The sequence below is a fragment of the Lucilia sericata genome, unplaced genomic scaffold, assembly GCF_015586225.1.
Source record: "Lucilia sericata isolate MDLA Ls3-8-SP2 unplaced genomic scaffold, ASM1558622v1 Contig000079F_arrow, whole genome shotgun sequence".
NCBI lineage: Eukaryota > Metazoa > Arthropoda > Insecta > Diptera > Calliphoridae > Lucilia > Lucilia sericata.
This window is the reverse complement of record NW_023994112.1, coordinates 492,923-512,318: the sequence shown is the minus strand read 5'-3', so window position 1 is coordinate 512,318 and position 19,396 is coordinate 492,923. Positions and strand designations below refer to the sequence as shown.

Sequence of the window (19,396 nt, the reverse complement as noted above, 5' to 3'; positions counted from 1 at the left end):
ACACTGACAAAAGTATCAACTCTAATTTGACACAATCATTAAGTTAAATGTATTTTAAGAATATTTAGGTTTTTTTAAATAAATTTATTGCTTTTCAACTTTTTAATTTCTGCTTTTAGACTTTGTTAAAATTTATTTATTTATTAAAATGCTAATTAAAATCTAATTTTTTTTATTAGAAAATATAATTTTTAGCTAAAAATCGGATTTGAGATAATGTTAACTAGAAATATAATTTCAAAAATTCTAATACAAATCATAACTTTCACTGAAATAAGATTTGTTTACAATACAATAAAGTAAAGAGCATAAAATTTGTATTGAAAATATTGATTTTTTAAGAGAAAATTTAATTATTTACAAAACAAATCGATTTTATATAAAGATTTAAATTTTTACTGAAAATCATAGTTTTTAAATTTTCAATGACCAATTGTTTTATTCCGACATTTTTCATAAAAGAACAAAATTTACAAGAATGACCTATTCGATGTTTGTATTCTTTTACATTTTAATTTTAATAAAAGTATGGCAACACATGTTAATTTATCTGAATAACTTTTTTCTGTTTTTTTCCACAAAAAAATTTACATTAGAAAAACAAAAAAGTCATACTCATAGTTTTATAAATTTTTAATTTAATTGTTGCAAACAAAATAAAAAAGTGAAAAAGTAAAAGTTGTTTGTATGTGAGAATATACTAACACTGTTCCGGAACAGTATGTACAATGCCAACTACATGGATGGTGTACCAGTTAAGATAGCCGAAAAGTTTAAACCTCCTCCCGCTATCTATAAACTGCCACAATCGTTGGCCAACAAATTAAATTTAGATGAAAATTATTATCGGAATTGTCCAGCGTATTCCTACGATCTACAACTCGAAAAGAAGGCCTTGTCAAAGATTGAACAATGGAAACATATACGTCAGCGTAATAAAGAACTGAGAAAAGAGCGAATCTCTAGAAGGGAAGAGCAACGTAAACGGGAGGCCGAAGATAGACAAAAGAATCTTCTATATAGCGTATCATATCCTAGTACAGATGATCTTTCCTCGGGCGAGGAGGAGGAAAAAAATGAAGAAAATGGTAAAGAAAGTCTAGAGTCCAAAGAAATGGCACCGAAGATTTGTGTAACGGAAACGGTAAATAGCTTCCATAATATATTGCAACCGACAGTATTGTCCTATAATAGCAGCTCTGGTAATTCTAATAGTACTCTAACTCCTTTAATTAAGTCCACATTTGAGAGTAATAAACTATCGAATTCATTCAATTACAAAGATTTCGAGGATGACACTTCCTCGCCCTTCGATAATATCGAATTGAAAACTATTAATGACTTGGATGTGTTAGCACAAGTTCTACATAATACCCAAATAAAATCTCCAGCTCCGGTTGAAATAATTAGTGATAATACGACACTAACAACGAGTGATACAAATACAAATGAAACTTCTGATACCAACTGTTACCCTGAGCAGCAACAGAGAACGCAATTTCCGCATAATGATTCGCTAAAATCAGTAGAAAACATTCCAAAACGTAATAATAATTTACCCAGATTTAACTATGATCTTAACTCTACTCAGGGGGCGTTAACTGAGCTCAGGGACCATCACACAATATCTTTCTCTACAATGCAATATAATGCCAACTTGCCTCACACTACAGCATCGCCTCAACAGCAGCATAATGGACAAGCTAATGCAACAAATAATTATTACACTTACCAAGCCAATAATCACTGTAACCAAAATTCAAATAATCCTCAGCAACATAACAGAATACAGGCGTTAACCGAAGACCAAGTAAGCAAATCGAGAAGTGTACCAGATATTTTAAAAGAACTTCGTGATGAAGTGCGAAACTCGGAAATTCGAAGATATAGAAATTGTAATATGGAAGCATCTACTCAAAACAATGGTATGTACACATCAAAATCCTTTTTTAGTGAGTATTTATACCGCGATATGTTTGTCTTTAGCAATTGAAGAAACACCAAGCATCAAACTGATTAATGATAAAGACACTGAGACGGAAGAGATATTAAGTAAGCTGGATAGTAAAGCTAGGCAACTAGTAGAGCAAATAAGTGCAATGGGATTTCCTTTAAAACGTGTAGCGAGAATTGTTCAATTAGTAGGAGTTGATGATAAAAAGGTAACGTTTATTTAAATAAATCTATTTTGGTACATTAATTATGGATTCTTTGCAGGTTATTGAACATTTAATACCCCTTAGTGAACTTGTGGACTTGGGATTCGAAGAAGGCAAAATATCTGATGCGTTAATACGCAATGAAAATAATAAAAATAAAGCTTTGGATGATTTAATTTCATAGTTACATACATTATATGCGATAACGATAATATTGATCAATCATACGTATTAAGAGAATGCGTTTTCAAAACTTGTTATAACTCACTATTTACAAACAATATTAATTTTTAAAGCTTTTCTCAAATCATTATTTTGTTTATTTTAAATAATTTGCAGTCCACTCAAATATATTAATGCAGTGTATAACAAGAAAATATAATACATAATAAATATTGAAAAAACTCTTATTTTCCTCATTATTTTTATTATTGTTGGGCTTTAGATAGGAAATCGGTTTCTATTGATTTTCCGTCAAAATGTGTATTGGGTTATTATGACGTCGACGATAAACAATGCCCAAATTATACAACGCTGCTGTAAAAAGAAAGTACTGTATTTAATATTTAATGCTGCCAACTTTCATAAATAAACCCCGCTAAATATGTTTTAAAATCAATTATTTTGTACAAGAATTTTACTTAAAAGATTAAGTTAAGCTTTTTTACGTTTTTTGAAAGTTTTATTAAAATTTTTCTTTTCATCTGGAAATAATTTTCCTTACCTAGAAAACTTTTCTGCCTTTAAAAGTGATTTTAAAATAATTTTTGTTGATAGGAAAAACGCTAAATTATCATCATTGCAGTAGACAGTAGACAACTTTTGCATGCAAATAAGAAAAAGAAAATAAAAAACTGTGAAAATTGTTGCAAATAGCGAGAAAATACATTTGATTTTCATTCGATTTTTTCTTTCTTCTCCAAAATTATTTACTCAATTGTGTATTATCGGGTGTAAAAGAAACGTTAAAATAGATCAACGTAAAACAAAGAAACAAGAAAGTAGTGGGTCTGCAATATGAAAGCTGGAAATCAAAGAAGGAATCTCACCAGGAAGAAGTATTATTAGACAGTAGAAGAGAAGTAGAAAATCTGCTAGGACACCCCTGTGCAGTATCACCCTCATCATCGTACAATAATTGGCATTTTTGTGGGTGTAAAAAAAAATCTAAATTAGAAAAGAACTAAAAATTTTTTGTTGGACATCAGCAAGTGAAAAATCTTTTGGTGGGGTGTGTTTTGTAACACAGGTATTTTTCATGATCCTGTTAAGAGAAAAACCATTTGAACTCAAGGAAATACTAGTATTTTTAAAATAATGGACACTACCATGACGCAGCAACGAAACCGTTTACAGTCGGGTGCCACAACGACAACTAGCAGTTCAACGCCTGCCATGAATGTTGGACAAAATGTCAATGTAAACACTAGCAGTGCGATTGGTGGTAATATTGGTCAAGGTCCTGGTACACTTTCAATGAATACTGAACCTACGCCACCAATAGAAGTACGCAGCACCTCTTCTTTTGCCAACCTATTGGATGGATTCACTTCTCGTGTCTCAGGAGATCGTAGTCAAAGCGCTGCCAGTACTCCTAGTTCCAGCAATTCCAGCCTGGGTGCAATAGGTGTTGCGGGATCAGCGCCTGGAATAGTACCGGGTGGAGTTGCCAGTGTTGGTTCAATTTCAAGTTTGACCAGCATAGGTAATACAGCTAATGCTTTCTACTCTTCCATTGGTTTGGCATTCAACTCGTTGACATCACCAATAACTGCGGCGGCGGCTGCAGCATCTGCCACGACTGCAGAAGCAGCAGCGGTTGTTGTGGCAGCCGCTTCTGCCATTTCCAACCATCTGAGTTCACCGACAAGTACAACTCCACCACGAGAACTAGATGACGAAGACGAGGACTGTGAGGAAGATGATGACGAAGATGATGGGGATAATCGCAAAGAGGTGTCGCCAACAAATAAGAAATCATGGACTGAAATAAAGGCCACTGTAAATGAAATACGAAAGCAATTGTCCAATCTATCTAGTATGGTACCAACAAATATACAGTTTCGTACACTGTCCGATGGTCGGGTTCGCTGTTATTTCCTTAGTACCCCACCCAATGCCTGGGAAACAACTCTACTCTATACCGATATAAATCTTTCTATGGCATCACCTACCGTTGATGAACTAACATCGCCTGATAGTCCAAACGATAGCGGTAGCATACGAATGGGTTCTCCTCCCTCATCGAAAGCTTCTTCGCCTACTATGACGTCCGGTAGTTTTATGGGCAGTAGTGGTGGATTTATGGGCAATTTTAATAACAGTGGCATTAAAAGGTTTGCTCCACCAACACCATTATCGTTTAATGCTTAATTATAAATATGTTTATTTTATTCTAACACGCAGACTTCAATGGAACATAGTATTGCAGCAACCAATGTCAAGTGTAGCAGCATCGATTGGTGGTGGAAATGTTAGTGTTTGGTCGAGAGAATTTCAATTACTGCAAGAACGAAAACGTCTCTCGACATGGGGAATCACTTCCTATGAATTGCACAAACCAAGTGGCAAAATTGTGTTTCCTTGTTTTAACGATTTGTATCAGTGTTTCGATACTGGTTATAATGTAAGTTTACATTTTAAAATACTTATTACTATTTGCCTTAAAATTCTTCATTTCTATACCACCTGCCACCTGTTATATATCCTTTTGCATTAGAAGTTTATTTTTCACTTTTTTTAAAATAACTACATATTAAGATTATCTTTTATTTCTAATTTCTATACAACCTACCACCTGTATATATCCTTTTCATTGGAAGTTTTTTTTTCACTTTTCATTAAAAACTATCAAGATTATATTAATATTTCTAATTTGCCCTATTTATGACTTGTTGTTGCTCTAACTTCTTTTAATACATATTAAAGAAGAAGTGAAAGTAGCTACAAGAGCCTCTACTTTATTTGCCATAATCAATATTACCATTCTTTCACGCATCTTTTTTGTAAATACATAATAAAAAACCGGTTTTATTTATAACTTATTGCTTTATCTTAGAAACAGAATATCTACTGTTTCTGAAATTGGTGATTTTTTTGAAAAAGGTGTTTTTTATAAAATTTAGTTTTTGTAAGGTTTTTAGTTTTTTTACAAGCGTTTGGCAAGACATCTTGTAAAGTGTTTTTGAAATTTTGTGAGCTTCAAATTGTAACTTTAATGTTTTAAAATTATGCAATATGCCGCTTAAAAAAAATTCTATATAAAATTGCCACCGATATCAAACCAATCATGACCAATAATATATTTTGTATCATTCTCTAAAATAATCTTTTGGGATCCAATAAAATTCTTAGCGCCCTCTTTAAAGGCCCCAAAAATCATAGCAATAGTATTTGGAATAATATTTAGTTTAATTTTCCACAGACTAGTCCACTCTTCCCTATACAATTGCGCACATGTCCTCAATGGGCAGCATTGGATCCACAGATATGTCCACAAAATTCCGATTTAATTGCCTACATAAGTGGATGCGACATTTGGGTTACCCATACACTCAGCGGTCATGAGGAACGTCTAACATTTGCTCATGATGGTCGACGTTCTTTTGCCGATGATCCTCTGAGTGCCGGTCTACCATCGTATGTAATGCAGGAAGAGTTTAGCCGATATCAGGGATATTGGTGGCAACCTCATTCGGACGGTAATAATCTCATACTAGATGCCTATAAATAACTCAATAAATTCTATGTGCACTCTCTGTATTTAAATATATTTACAGATGGCATATATCGTATTGTTTATGAAGAAGTGGATGAATCTGATGTGTGCTTATATACCTTTCCCTCTGCTCATTCTATGCCGGGAGAAATGGAAGAATATAGATTTCCACGCACTGGCACAGCAAATGCCAAATCCAAATTGAAAATGGTGCAGTTTGTTTTGAATGAATCGTTGCAAATAAGCGATGTATGTATTAAAGATTTGTCCTATTCGTTGTCAGTAGTGTTGCCCTGGCTGGAGTATATAGTACGTGTTGGTTGGACCCCAGATTCTAAATAGTAAGTCATAAGGAACAGGAAACTTCAATTAGAATTATTGTGTGTACACAGGATTAATTTTTCAGTGTATGGATGGAGGGTATGGATCGTAAACAGCAACGTTTGGACTTATTACTTATACCTCTAGATAACTTCTGTGAAACCTACAGCAGTTCAACATCATCTCCCTCAGGTTCTACGGATCACAGTTGGAAAAGTCCTTACTGTCGAACTGTATCGCCATTACAGGTATGTTCCCTCTAAACCTGTAAAATATAATTATACTCATTAGATAGTGTTTTTTATGCAAAAGGTTTTAAATACTCAAGTTTCCGATACTTGGATAAATGTTCACGACTTATTGCACTTTTTGGAAATAACTGATACAACAGTAACTTTTCTATGGGCATCTGAGGAGACTGGCTTTAGACACATCTACTTAATAACATCCAGTCTTTCGGCAAAAACAATGAATGGTTGCAATGAAGCTTCTACAGTGCCGCCTAGCACCAATGCTTTCGATAGTAGTCAACGTTTAAAGTTTCATGGTACAACTAATATGGCCGATAACCATGGCGATATTATAGATGCAGCAACATTGCATCCAAGAATTATAAATAAGGTAAGAAAGTTAAGGTTTTGGAAAAATAATTATCAAAATGAATTTATAATTCTTAAAGGTGGCTCTTACATCTGGCGAATGGGAGGTACTCGGCCGTAACTTATGGGTAGACAAGGAAAATCAACTTGTTTACTTTTTAGGACTTAGAGAAACGCCACTCGAAAAGCACTTGTATGTTGTTAGCTTGCAAAGACCCGAACACATCAGACAATTAACCGAGCCAGGATACTCATATCTAGTAGAATTTGATGAGGTAAGAAATCATAGCAAATACAACAATAGAAAGTATAATAAATTCCTATTTAAAAACATTAAAAAATTTTTTTACGATTTCCACTAAAAAATAAAATTTTCAACAAAATAACGCGTTTTGAATTTTTTTTTACTTAATCGATTTTTCATTAAAAAATTAGTTTTGCAATAAAAACGTACTTAAATTATAATTGTAATTAATTTATTGTTTGTTGTCTTGTAGTCTTGTCAATTAATGCTGCAAGTTTATTGCAATATTCAACGACTGCCATCTTGCAAAGTGATACGAGTGGCACAAACTTGTCAAAATGGTGGCGTAAATGGCATTCAATTGTCTCTAATGGGTTACTTACATGAAGGTGGCAAACCAGAGCCACACTATTGTCCTCAAATATATTCACCTCAACTGCCTTCGGGTGAGATTGTATATGCAATGGTTTTTAAACCACATAACTTTCAACTGGGCGTTAAATATCCTACAGTTTTAAATGTTTACGGTGGGCCGGAAGTGCAAACAGTTAATAACACGTTTAAGGTTTGTGTTGATAAATTGAAATAAATAGAAATCTATATTAATTATATCTCATTTGATTAGGGTAAACATCAGCTACGCATGCATATGTTGGCAGCTCAAGGATATTGTGTCATATGTATAGATTCGAGGGGTTCAAGGCATCGTGGCATAAAATTCGAGGGTCATATAAGATGTCGTATGGGCCAGGTGGAGTTAAATGATCAAGTTGACGCTTTAAGAATTTTGGCGGATCAATTGGGTTACATAGATATGAATCGTGTTGGCATACATGGTTGGTCTTATGGTAAATACCAGAATTTTTAAAATTTTAATACAGTTTTATAGAATTTTTGTTTGATTTTCTTTGTAGGGGGATATTTAAGTCTTATGGGTTTGGTGCATTATCCCAACATATTTAAGGTGGCCATAGCTGGTGCGCCAGTCACAAATTGGGAATATTATGATACAGGCTATACGGAACGTTATATGGACTTGCCACAAAACAATAAACATGGTTACACTGCTGGTTCGGTACTCAATTACATACATGCATTTCCCGACGAGTAAGTACTCTAGCTAATACAATTTTAATTGGAAATTGTAGAAAATAAAGCAAATTTTTATGTATTTTTATTTACAGGGATAATCGTTTATTGCTCATTCATGGTCTCATAGATGAAAACGTACATTTCTTTCATACATCCCAATTGATAAATGCCTTGAATAAAGCAAATAAGCCCTATACTCTACACATATTTCCCGACGAACGGCACTCGTTGAGAAATCTCGAATCTAATAAAAACTACGAGACAAAGTTATTATCGTTTTTGCAAAACTTGTAAATTTATACTCTCTCCTCTCGTCTCGTTAAACGTTTGTGCAGAAATGAAGGAGAATGCATAAATCAAATCTCCTTGTTGAAACACAGAATTATACATATATTATGTTCTGAGACTTTGACTTCGTTAATTGTACAATCGGATACATTTGTTGTGTTTGTTTTTAATTGCTGCCCCTCTGCTCCTTCCTTTTCCTCTAGTACTACTGCAACAGCAACAAAAACTATTATATATCTTTCAACTACTCACACTATTTTATTTTAAAAAAGAAATTCTCAAAAATGCTTCTACTAGTTCAGTGGCTGTCATCATCTTAAACGTCTGTTTATGCGAATAACAAAGACATGTGATGTGAAAACAGCAAATGGCAGAATTATCGATTGATCGATTAGTTTTCCAATACCAATAATGGAACGTTTAATAATTGGATAATTGATTGATGTGATTGCTTTTTAACTAATCCTGCCTGCGTAATTATGGTAAAACGTTTAAGAAATACTAATATAACTCTGATGAAAAAGACGACAACCTGTTATTTTATTGTGTGCTCGTTCAAAATTTAATTTCAATATATTTTTGTAATTTAAATAAACATAAATTATCAATGTTTTTATATAAATGAAATTTAAAAAAAAATTCCTTGTTTGTAAAATTTATTTCTTAGGATGTCGATATTTAACAAATTAAAAGCGTATTTTATAAAAAACCATAGTTTTGTTTGTATTGAATTATTAAAACGCTTTTTATAAACTGATGTGGAAAATTTCATAACATAGTTCACAAGCCTTAGTGTTAAGCATGTAACGTTTACAATTGCTAAAGTTATATTGCAATAGTTTCTGCATTTCTAGTGCTAGCAACTTGAAATCTCGCATATTATTAGTAAATAAAATGGACCTAACTATGGTAGAAATATTAAATTAAGAACGTGATTAGATTCTCTATTATATGTGTTTTTGGACTTAAAGCCTTAATTAAGATTAGTGGGCGTGGGGAGGTAAATTGTGTACAGATTGGATAGCATATATTTCAGGCTTTTCAATAAATTTAGTTTTTCTTAAATATCTCCAAAACTCTAGAAGTTATTAGGGAATTTGCAAAATTGATAATGAAAAATTTACGTACTAGTTGATTCTGTTCACCTATTACTTCGTGGAAATTAAACATTAATATAATTTTTTATTAGGTTTTTTTTTTTTGAAATATTTAATATCTGAAGTTTTTTGCTTATAACTCCCACAATTTTAAGTCAAATGGTTTGAAATTTTGCAAGGGTCTAGAGTAGGAAATTGACTTTAATATATTTCGGCAAAAAACTAGCTTTGACTTTCAACGCTTGTTCTGTAAGCGTTTTTATGATTAATATTTAAAATATTAATGAAATAGCTCGTTTTCCATCGCATACAATGTTGAAAATTTCACACAGATATTTCTTGTATTTTCAAAGTTATACGCAAATTAGTAAAACAGTTAAATGGCCGTAATGCTAAATATAAGCAGTTATATTGTAATAGCTTCTGTATTAATGGGACTTGCAATTTAAAAACCTTCGTAAAATTGGGTAAACAAATGGTTTTTATGATGATAACAATAATTAAATTGGAAAAATGATTGGCTCTTGTATAATAAGCGTTTTTGTATTTCAAGGTTCCTCGTGAAACATTTTACTTTAATTTTCTTCTAATATTTGAATTATTTAATATCTAAGGTTTTTATCTTAAAACCTCGACATTTTTAAGTCAAATGGTTTTAAATTTTGCCAGGGTCTAGAGTAGGATATTAACTTTGTTTTTAATTAAAAATTAAGCAATTTTTTTTTAAAAATATAATAATTTTTGATGTCTTTCAACTTTGCTTACTTACCTTTCCCATTTTAAAATTAACTTAAACTTGGACACGATATTGTTTTTATTAAAAAAAAACTGTATATTTTATATTTTATGTATTTTTTTATTTTTCTTTAGCATTTATGCATTTTTAAAACGGACAAAAAAAAAATATATATATAAATACAAATTACAACTATACATACGTTTAGATTTGTTTTGGATGCATGAATTTTATTCATTTATTTTTTTTTTAATTTAATTTAAATTAGTTAATAATTAATTAATATTTTTTTTTTTTTTAATTTAATTAGTTTATGTTGAAGTTATTTTTATTAATTTATTATAAATATATATAAACTACAAATATATTTGTATAAACCTTCTTGTTTAATATACATATATATATATATAAATACATATATTTTATAGGTATATAAATATTTTTGTAAAATAATCATTGTATATAATATATAATAAGGTATTTATTTATTTACTTACTTGACAATACATAAAAACAAAAAAGAAAAAAACAAAAAATTGCTTAAAAGTTACAATTTCTTAAAGACGAATGTTGCATGTTACTTGTTGTTTTCGTTTACAAAATTTTATCTAAATAAAATAAAAATTAGGAAGTAAGGTTTCTTTAAAATATAGCGGCAGTATCAGTTTATTTGTTTTTTTTTTTTTTATATTTCAATTATTATTAATATTTCAACACCATTTCTAAAGAAATTTAAAAGAAATTAAATGAAATTTATGTACATAATTTTTATAACTTTTCTTAATCTCTATATGCATTTTGTGATGTTTGTATTAAAGTTTTTTTAATTTTGTTAGTTTTAATTGAAAATATTAAACTTTCGGGTCTCAGTTAATAATTTTGAAAAAAATATAACATCAAGTAAAATTTAAAAGAATTCACATTCCAATCGAAATGGTTTCAATTCCGTAGTTAGTATTTCGTTCGATTTTGTTCTATCTTCTTCATATTTCTAAAAATTTTGTTTATTTGCAAAAAAAAAATTTTAATTTTTTATTTTTATTTAAAATTTATAACAAAAAAAAAAAAAAGAAACATTTTTTAGTAAATATTTTGAATAAAACTTAAAAAAAACTAATACTTAAACACAAATTTTAAATCTTCGTTAAAAATTTGTCAAACTTTCGATCGGAATGGATTTTTGTAAAAGGTCTGAAATATCTGTAATATAAGCCAAAAATCAAAAGTGCTTAGAAAACTTCTTTATAAAAGTGGAAAACTTGCAGTTTTCAGAATACAAATTTTGCTATTTAACATTGTCTACGTTGGAAATTTTACGATTTTCATAAAAGTTTTAAGTTTTTTTTTTTGTAGAAAAGCAATCTTGCAGTTATTTCACACAATTTCGTTATTGTATAATATATTGGTGTTCATATAAAGTTTATCATAATTATAGTTATAAAGATATAAAAACATGGACCTGTTATTTATTACCTACAGAATAGTTTTGTTTTCATTAGGATTATTCCTTTTGATTTTGTTTTAGTTTTTGTCTTTTCTGCTTTTTAAAAAGAACTTGTTTACAACTTAAATTTTTTTTAATACCGAAAACTTTTCTTTCGATTGCCAAACCTTTAAAAATACGTAATTAATAACAGGTAATGATCAAATCAATAACACTTACTCAAAGAAAGGAAAATGCTAACTAAACTTTATTATGTCTGTTCCCGACTAGCCAGTTTTGCAGGTTTTAGCCAGAAATACTCAGAAGTAAGACGAAAAACAACAAAATATATTGAAATTTTAATACGGGAACAATTTATTGTAAAAACTTGCAACACAGACTAGTTCGGGAACAGACATTTTGTTATTTTGTAAATCATTTCACTCAGTTAAACGTAGCTTAACTTGCTGTTAAATTAAAAACAAAACAGATTTAGACGTTGTCTACATTTAAAGCGTTCATTCATTTTACCTTAAAGTAAGGTTATGATTTGACTGGACTTTAGCCTAATGGAATACATTAAAACTCTAACTTTATACTGGCAGAAGCTTTTAAAACTTTTTACTGGGGTAGTACCAAACAAAACTTAACTTCAGTATCCCAAAAACCAAAAAGATGAGGTGAAATGATTTACCATCTAATAGAAGTCAATCAATTATACAGACCAACAAATTTTTAACCTGGAGAATACTTTTATAAAGGATTTTGCTGCGCTGAAACCGAATCTGACCTTTTTGGGTTTCAAAAGTAAATTAATTCAAAATTATGAACTTCTAATCGAATACACAAAACGTAGATAAAATTTGGTAAAAAATGCGTTTCACACTATCTGCTAAGCTCATTCAGTTAAGCTACGATCAATAATTGATAGTCCTACAAAAAAAAAACGTAATCGTAAGAATAAGAAGAAGCAAATCCATTTTAATTCAATGCTTTACGTTTGCGTGTATTCCGCATTACGATCGTAACTACGTTTTTGTAAGTTATTTTAGTGACGGAGCCTCGAATCGAAATGCAGAATACCAAAGTTGCCAAACGGAGAAAATTTCGATTCGAATTGAAATGCAGAATAGGGGTGTATATTTGAGATGTTATCAACTTTACATATATATAAATTGATATCATCTAAAGGAACTATCGGCTTTAAAAGATATAAAGATTTAATATCTGTTAGATATTATTCCTACTTTGAGATATCATGATCTACATTTTGAAACAATTATACATTTAATAAATTTTTCGATTTTGCGCTACATTACGCCTCCATTTTACGACAAACTTATAAGTCACAACTTAGATTTTTCTATACAAATAGTACTTGTTATGTTTAGATATCTCTACTATTTGCAGAGATATAGTGCGTTGAAGTTTTGAATTTACACAATTGTAGTTTTAAACTTTAAATTAAGATATCTTAAAGAAGGAAGGAACCTATTTTGAAGTCAATATATAGAACTTTTAGGCGACTTAAAAACTGTTATAAATAACGGTGACTTCGCGCCGTTATAACTTCTCAATTAAGGCGAAATAGAGGTTTATCAAACTATAGGCTAAGATATCTTGAAAACCTGTTATATAGAAGATACTTTGAGTTCAGATACGGCCTGTGTTACTTTTAGTATAAAACATGTTAAGAGTGTATTCAATAAGAAATTGTTTTATAATATTTTTGGTTTTAAAAAATATGTATGTATGTATGTAGGTATGTATGAATAACTTAACAACTTTATTATGTAATTTTAAAAATTACTAAATATTTAGTTTATGTTTGTTTGTATTTATATGTTTTATTTCTTAGGTTTTGTATACGTATGTTGATGCAGGTTTTTGTTTTTGTTTTTATATAAAAAAACTTTAATGTTTTTATGATTTTATATGTTAGTATATTTAATTGTTATTAAGTATTTAAAATGATAAAAAATATAAAATAAAAAATTATAAATTTATTTAAATTTTAAGTAACGTACACATTAGCTTGGTTTTTTTTTAAATAATTTTTTACTTTATTGTAAACAACAAAATTCTTATTTAATTTTTAGTAAAATAAAAATAACTAATTATTAAATTGCCAAATCAAAAAATTGTGCTTAATTTTGTTTGTTTCGTTTAAGTTCAATACATACAAAATACATACTAATAAATATGTATTAAGGTATTTTTAATAATATATCGTTTGTTATTAAATACGTCATTTTATGTTAATGTTATAAATTTAGCTTAAATATTTGTGTTACATTACATTATGTTACAAAACGTTTTCTTACGTTATGTGGCTTTTCGTTAAATTACTTTTAAGTTTTGTTAGTTAAAAAATAATTTCTTTATTATTATTATTTTACTACAAATATTTTATTTTATTTTGCTTTACTTCCTTTTATTTTAATTTTATTTATTTGCCTAAGTCCTTAGTTTTTATTTATGTTACGAGTTATAAATTTTATTTAGATTAAATATGTTTTATATACTTTTTTATTCAATTATGTTTATTAAATTAAAAAAATATATATATTTTATTTAAAATTATATAATTGTTTTCACAACATAAGCTTACATTTATTAGTTATACACAAATCTAAATATATACAACACATTTCGTTAAATACACATACATAACCTAGAAATCAAAAAATTTTTAAAAATGCAAAATATTTTTACATATTTACAAAGTACAGAAGCTTAAAAGTAATCAAAAAAAAAAAACTTAAAAAATTATGTAAAAAAAATTATTGTATCCGGCAGTTAGTTATCATTGTTTCAATATTAATTATACAAAAACGACTACAAAAATAACTAAAACATTTTAAATATATATTTTGTTTTTAATAACTTCTGCACAAAATAAAAAATATGTAAACTTTTGCATATCTCAGAACAAATATTTTTATTTATTTTTTTTTCTATCTGTAAAAGGACGTATGTAATTAAAAATTGAACACAAAATTGAAATAAGGATTTATAAACGATATAATTAATTGAAAATAATATTTTGTTTTTGAATAAATTTCTAAGCTATTTAAACTTAAATATTTAGAACAACTCTACTAGTTATTGGAATAATTTTTCATTATTTATTGCACTTAAAATAAACAAATTAAGGGAATGATGACCTATAGTTAAAGGTTAATATTTTGCTAAACGAAATAAATTAAGAAAATAAAAAAAAAAAAAAAAAACAATATTAATATACAAAGCTTAAAAACTTATAGATTTAAAACAATATGTTCTCTAGTCTCTGTTACCGTTTCCATTTGTATAATTAGTAAAATTTGTAAAGGATTTTTTTTTTAAATTTTAAAATACTTTAGTGATGTATTAATGGCAGACATTTGTGTTCTACATATATTGCAGTTGAAAGCTCTTGAAAACGTAGGGCATGTTTCTTACTACTCTGTTAGATGTGGCTTAACTCGTTGTTTCATTAAACTTGAAACAAATTTGAAATATTACTCGAAATTTTGCCAAAAATCGGTAGATTATCATTATGGATGTATGTAGATGGATCCAAAACTTTTTCGGCTCAAAATTTTATCAAAACTACTGTTTTAGATAATTTTTTCATTGTTTCTTAATTTTAAAATGTGACCTCTGATTTAGAGCGGGTTTTTGAGATGGTAATCAAATGCCAATTAATAATCAGATTAGTTAATCTAAAAATAAATTTAATCTTATGTTAATCCCCTTTGATGTTTTTGAGTACAAGATTAAATTTCGCAGTGTTGCCATACAAAACAACAGAAAATGTCACTGTTTGTTATCAAAACAATGCATATTTTATAAAAAAGAAGAAGACAATTGTAAATTTAATATGAAAATTAATGAAAACTTAAATTAAAAACAAAAAATATATTTTGAAGTGTCCATAATTTATACTAATCAATAAATAGAACATTTTAATGTTTATATTTATAAACATTTTATTAATTTTTTTGCATCAGCTGTTTAAACTTTTACATTTCGTGCTTAAGATTAAACCACCTCCATTGGGCGCTTAAACTTGCAAACAAAATTAACTAATTGAGTACTCAAAAACATCTTTCGAGGATTAATTTTAATTTAATCGCTAATCTTTCACCTAAAGATTGGCCCTTAGTCTGCTGTTATACTCGCAATAAAGTAACCAGCGATCAAGAAGATTCAGAAAACGAAGATTTTGGCCATATTTGATATTTTATATAATCAGTTAAACCCTTATTTCAAAATAGACATATTACACTTTCAAATGGTATAACTTTATAAATAATGATGTCTTCGCGCTGTTATATTGTCTCAATTAAAACCAAAGTTTTTTCAAACTTTAGAACACGATAATATCATAAATCCTATGTAATGTATAAAATATGATGTCAGATTCGGAAGCACAGTTTATTCCTTTTGAAAAAAGTTTTTATCGCTATAAAAAAAGGAGAATTGTATTCAAGGGCCTAAAAAAAGTAGTTAGTTTTATTTTAGGATTTCCTTAAAAAATATGTTTTTAGTATGAAAATAGTTACCAAAATATCGGGACTTGAAAATAAGTTTTTCCTTGGTTAATTTAACAGATTACTAATTTACAATGGGATTAAAAATAATTTATTTTGAAATAAAAACTTTAAACAAAAATCTACATGCTAAAACTACATAAATTAATATGTATAAGAATCAAACAGATATACAGTTTCCATTTAGAACTAATCTGAAACGGCAACAAAGTATATTGAAATTTTGAATAAGGAGTTTTAGTTAAAAACTGGAAATCTGTTTAATACAGTAACAAAGCTAATATATACAATTAATTTAAGAAATATATAATTTTCTACTTTAAAAACAAAACGACAATATTAATTTAACAAAAAATAAATAAACAAAATACAATTTGCTGCTGTTAAATTAACCAACAATTAAAATGTACTAATAAAAGAAGAAGAAAAAAGAAACAAAAGACAACAAAAATATTTGTTAAATTTTTGATTTCTTAAGATGCATGCATATTTTTAAAACAAAAAGAAACATTTAGATTTAGATATACATATGTATGTATAATACTACATATATGTATATTATTTTCTTGTTATCATTATATTATTATATGTATGTTGGTTTGTATATATATATATTTATTATTATATATATATATATATATATATATATAGATTTACATAAAAACAAAGGAACTATATATTTCAGTCTTTTTAGTATAAAAAATATCTATTGTTTGCATAGTAAACATATGTATATGTGTGTGTGTATGTGGCTATGTATGTATTTATTTATGTGAGTTTGTAGGTATATTTATTATAATTTATTTTTAATATATAGTAATTTATTTTTAAATATTTTCTTTATATATTTAAGGATATTTTTTACTTATTTAGTGTGTGTTTGTTTGCTATTTTTCGGTTTTGTTTTTTTTTTTGTTGTTAATATAAAATTTGTAAAAAAAAGTATAAATTTTAATATCTACAGTTTTTATGATTTATTTAATTGAACGGTTTAATTTTCTATTTCTAATAAAATCCTGTCGGTTTGTGTCGGTTTAAACATGGCTCAGCAATTTTATGGTTATTTTTTTTTTAGAGTAGTTCTTACTAAACTTAATAAAAGATACCTACCAAATTCGGAAATAGGTGCTTTATGTAAAAATAATTGAAAATTAAAAAAAAAAGAATTTAAATATTTTATATACCCTTTACCATACGTTTATAATTTTCTTTAATAACAACCCCATAGAGCTTTTATCGTTTTAACGCAAAGTCTTTTTCTATATGTCAGAATTACAACATTCTGTTATTCGGTTATAGAAAATCATCCATATCAATTCCAAGAGAATAAAATTTTCCTTTTAATTACGCTGCTGTATGTTATATTAGGCCAAAATTTGTAACAGAAGTTTGAACCAGACATGATAAGTTCAGGACTTTTGTACTTTATTACAGTACTTTTTAATATCGAAAAAAAAAAAACCCGAAGTACTCCACAGCATATTAACAACATTTTGATATTAAAAACTTTCATAAGTAGTCCATACATTAGTCAATATTTTATTCTATGAACTTGTCCACAAATTAGTCCATAGACTACAGACTACTTCATAGAATAAGTCGAGAAGTTGATGGACTTGTAAATAGACCAGACAGCATTAGATTATGCAATAGAAAAGTGTATAGAGTAGTCAATAGCCTAGTCCTAGACTATTCAAAAAAACAGGTCCATATACTAATCAATAGTCAATATTAGTGAGGAAGTCAATTGATAAAAAAAAGTAATTTAGTACTTGTAATCCAAAAGTGCTCTTTTTTAAAAAAGTACTAACTAGTATTTCAAAATTTAAACTTTCCATGTGTGTTTTGAACCATTTTTCATTAGAATTAATAAATTCAACCGATGTCAATACAAAATTATGTTCGAAAATACTATAACATTGATTGATTTTTGTGGTTTTCTAAGCATTTATAAACCATCAAATTATAATATTGCTTATATCCCTAAAATTTTATTTAGAATTTTAAAAATCTGTTTTGGATTAAACTTTTATTCAAAATACATTAAGTATTGGAACAAAATTCATCTGGCCGTTGCAAAGGGAATCCGAAAATGTTGGTGCAACCTGATAAAGTTCTAACAACTATCACCATAATGTTTAAAAGAGATTTTCTAATGTAAATTATTGAGAACCTTAATATTTATTAAACATTTATGACCACTATTTTAAAGTTTTTACAGTTTAAAGAAAGGTTTTTAAAGTTTATATAAAAGAGATTTTCTAATGTAAATTATTGAGAACCTTAATATTTATTAAACATTTATGACCACTATTTTAAAGTTTTTACAGTTTAAAGTAAAGTTTATAACAAATTCTGATTCATGCAACACCAATTAACATGATTTTACAAAAAACTGAAAAATATATATTTAATTAAAACCTTAAAATGTTTAAAAAACATAAACAGTTACTTACATTGTATTGAATGTTGTTAGGATAACGAATAAGAACGGGTTTTTGAGATGATAATCAAATGCCAATTAATATTCAGATTAGTTAATCTAAAAATAAATTAAATCTTATGTTAATCCTCTTTGATGTTTTTGAGTACAAGATTAAACTTCGCAGTGTTGCCATACAAAACAACAGAAAACTTCACTGTTTGTTATCAAAACAATGCATATTTTATAAAAAAGAAGAAGACAATTGTAAATTTAATATGAAAATTAATGAAAACTTAAATTAAAAACAAAAGAATGTATTTTGAAGTGTCTATAATTTATACTAATAAAAAAATAAAACATTTTAATGTTTATATTTATAAAAATTGTATTAATTTTTTTCAGCTGTTTACACTTTTGCATTTCGTGCTTAAGATTAAACCACCTCCATTTGGCGCTTAAACTTGCAAACAAAATTAACTAATTGAGTACTCAAAAACATCTTTCGAGGATTAATTTTAATTTAATCGCTAATCTTTCACCTAAAGATTGGCCCTAAGAGTTTATTTTAATGGTTTAAAGTCCAAGAATAGCCTGGAGATTATATAGATTTTTTTTAAAATTAATTTTCAAACATAACATTGCATTGCCATCAGATGTCTGTATATTTGTCAAATTTCAGCGTTTTTGGGTTACGGAAACTGGTTCAAACTTTAGTTGGGAACATTTCACCAAAATCCACAAAACAATACAACATTC

General features: G+C 27.9%; 2 protein-coding genes across 2 annotated transcripts; both read left to right on the top strand.

Moving 5' to 3' along the window:
* The first annotated feature begins 535 nt into the window (after positions 1-535).
* Positions 536-2,562, top strand: LOC119599531 (ubiquitin-associated protein 1). The gene is made up of 3 exons (XM_037949309.1): positions 536-1,925; positions 1,987-2,162; positions 2,218-2,562. Exons 1-3 carry the CDS (start codon positions 722-724, stop codon positions 2,341-2,343), a joined length of 1,506 nt encoding a protein of 501 aa, XP_037805237.1. The 5' UTR covers positions 536-721; the 3' UTR covers positions 2,344-2,562.
* Positions 2,563-2,944: 382 nt separating this feature from the next.
* Positions 2,945-9,070, top strand: LOC119616552 (dipeptidyl peptidase 9). Its single transcript, XM_037972969.1, has 11 exons — positions 2,945-4,495; positions 4,566-4,785; positions 5,584-5,860; positions 5,939-6,218; positions 6,284-6,446; positions 6,511-6,819; positions 6,878-7,072; positions 7,295-7,606; positions 7,667-7,889; positions 7,956-8,148; positions 8,226-9,070. The coding sequence occupies exons 1-11, from the start codon at positions 3,477-3,479 to the stop codon at positions 8,425-8,427; spliced, it is 3,393 nt and encodes a 1,130-aa protein (XP_037828897.1). The 5' UTR covers positions 2,945-3,476; the 3' UTR covers positions 8,428-9,070.
* The last annotated feature ends 10,326 nt before the right edge of the window (positions 9,071-19,396 follow it).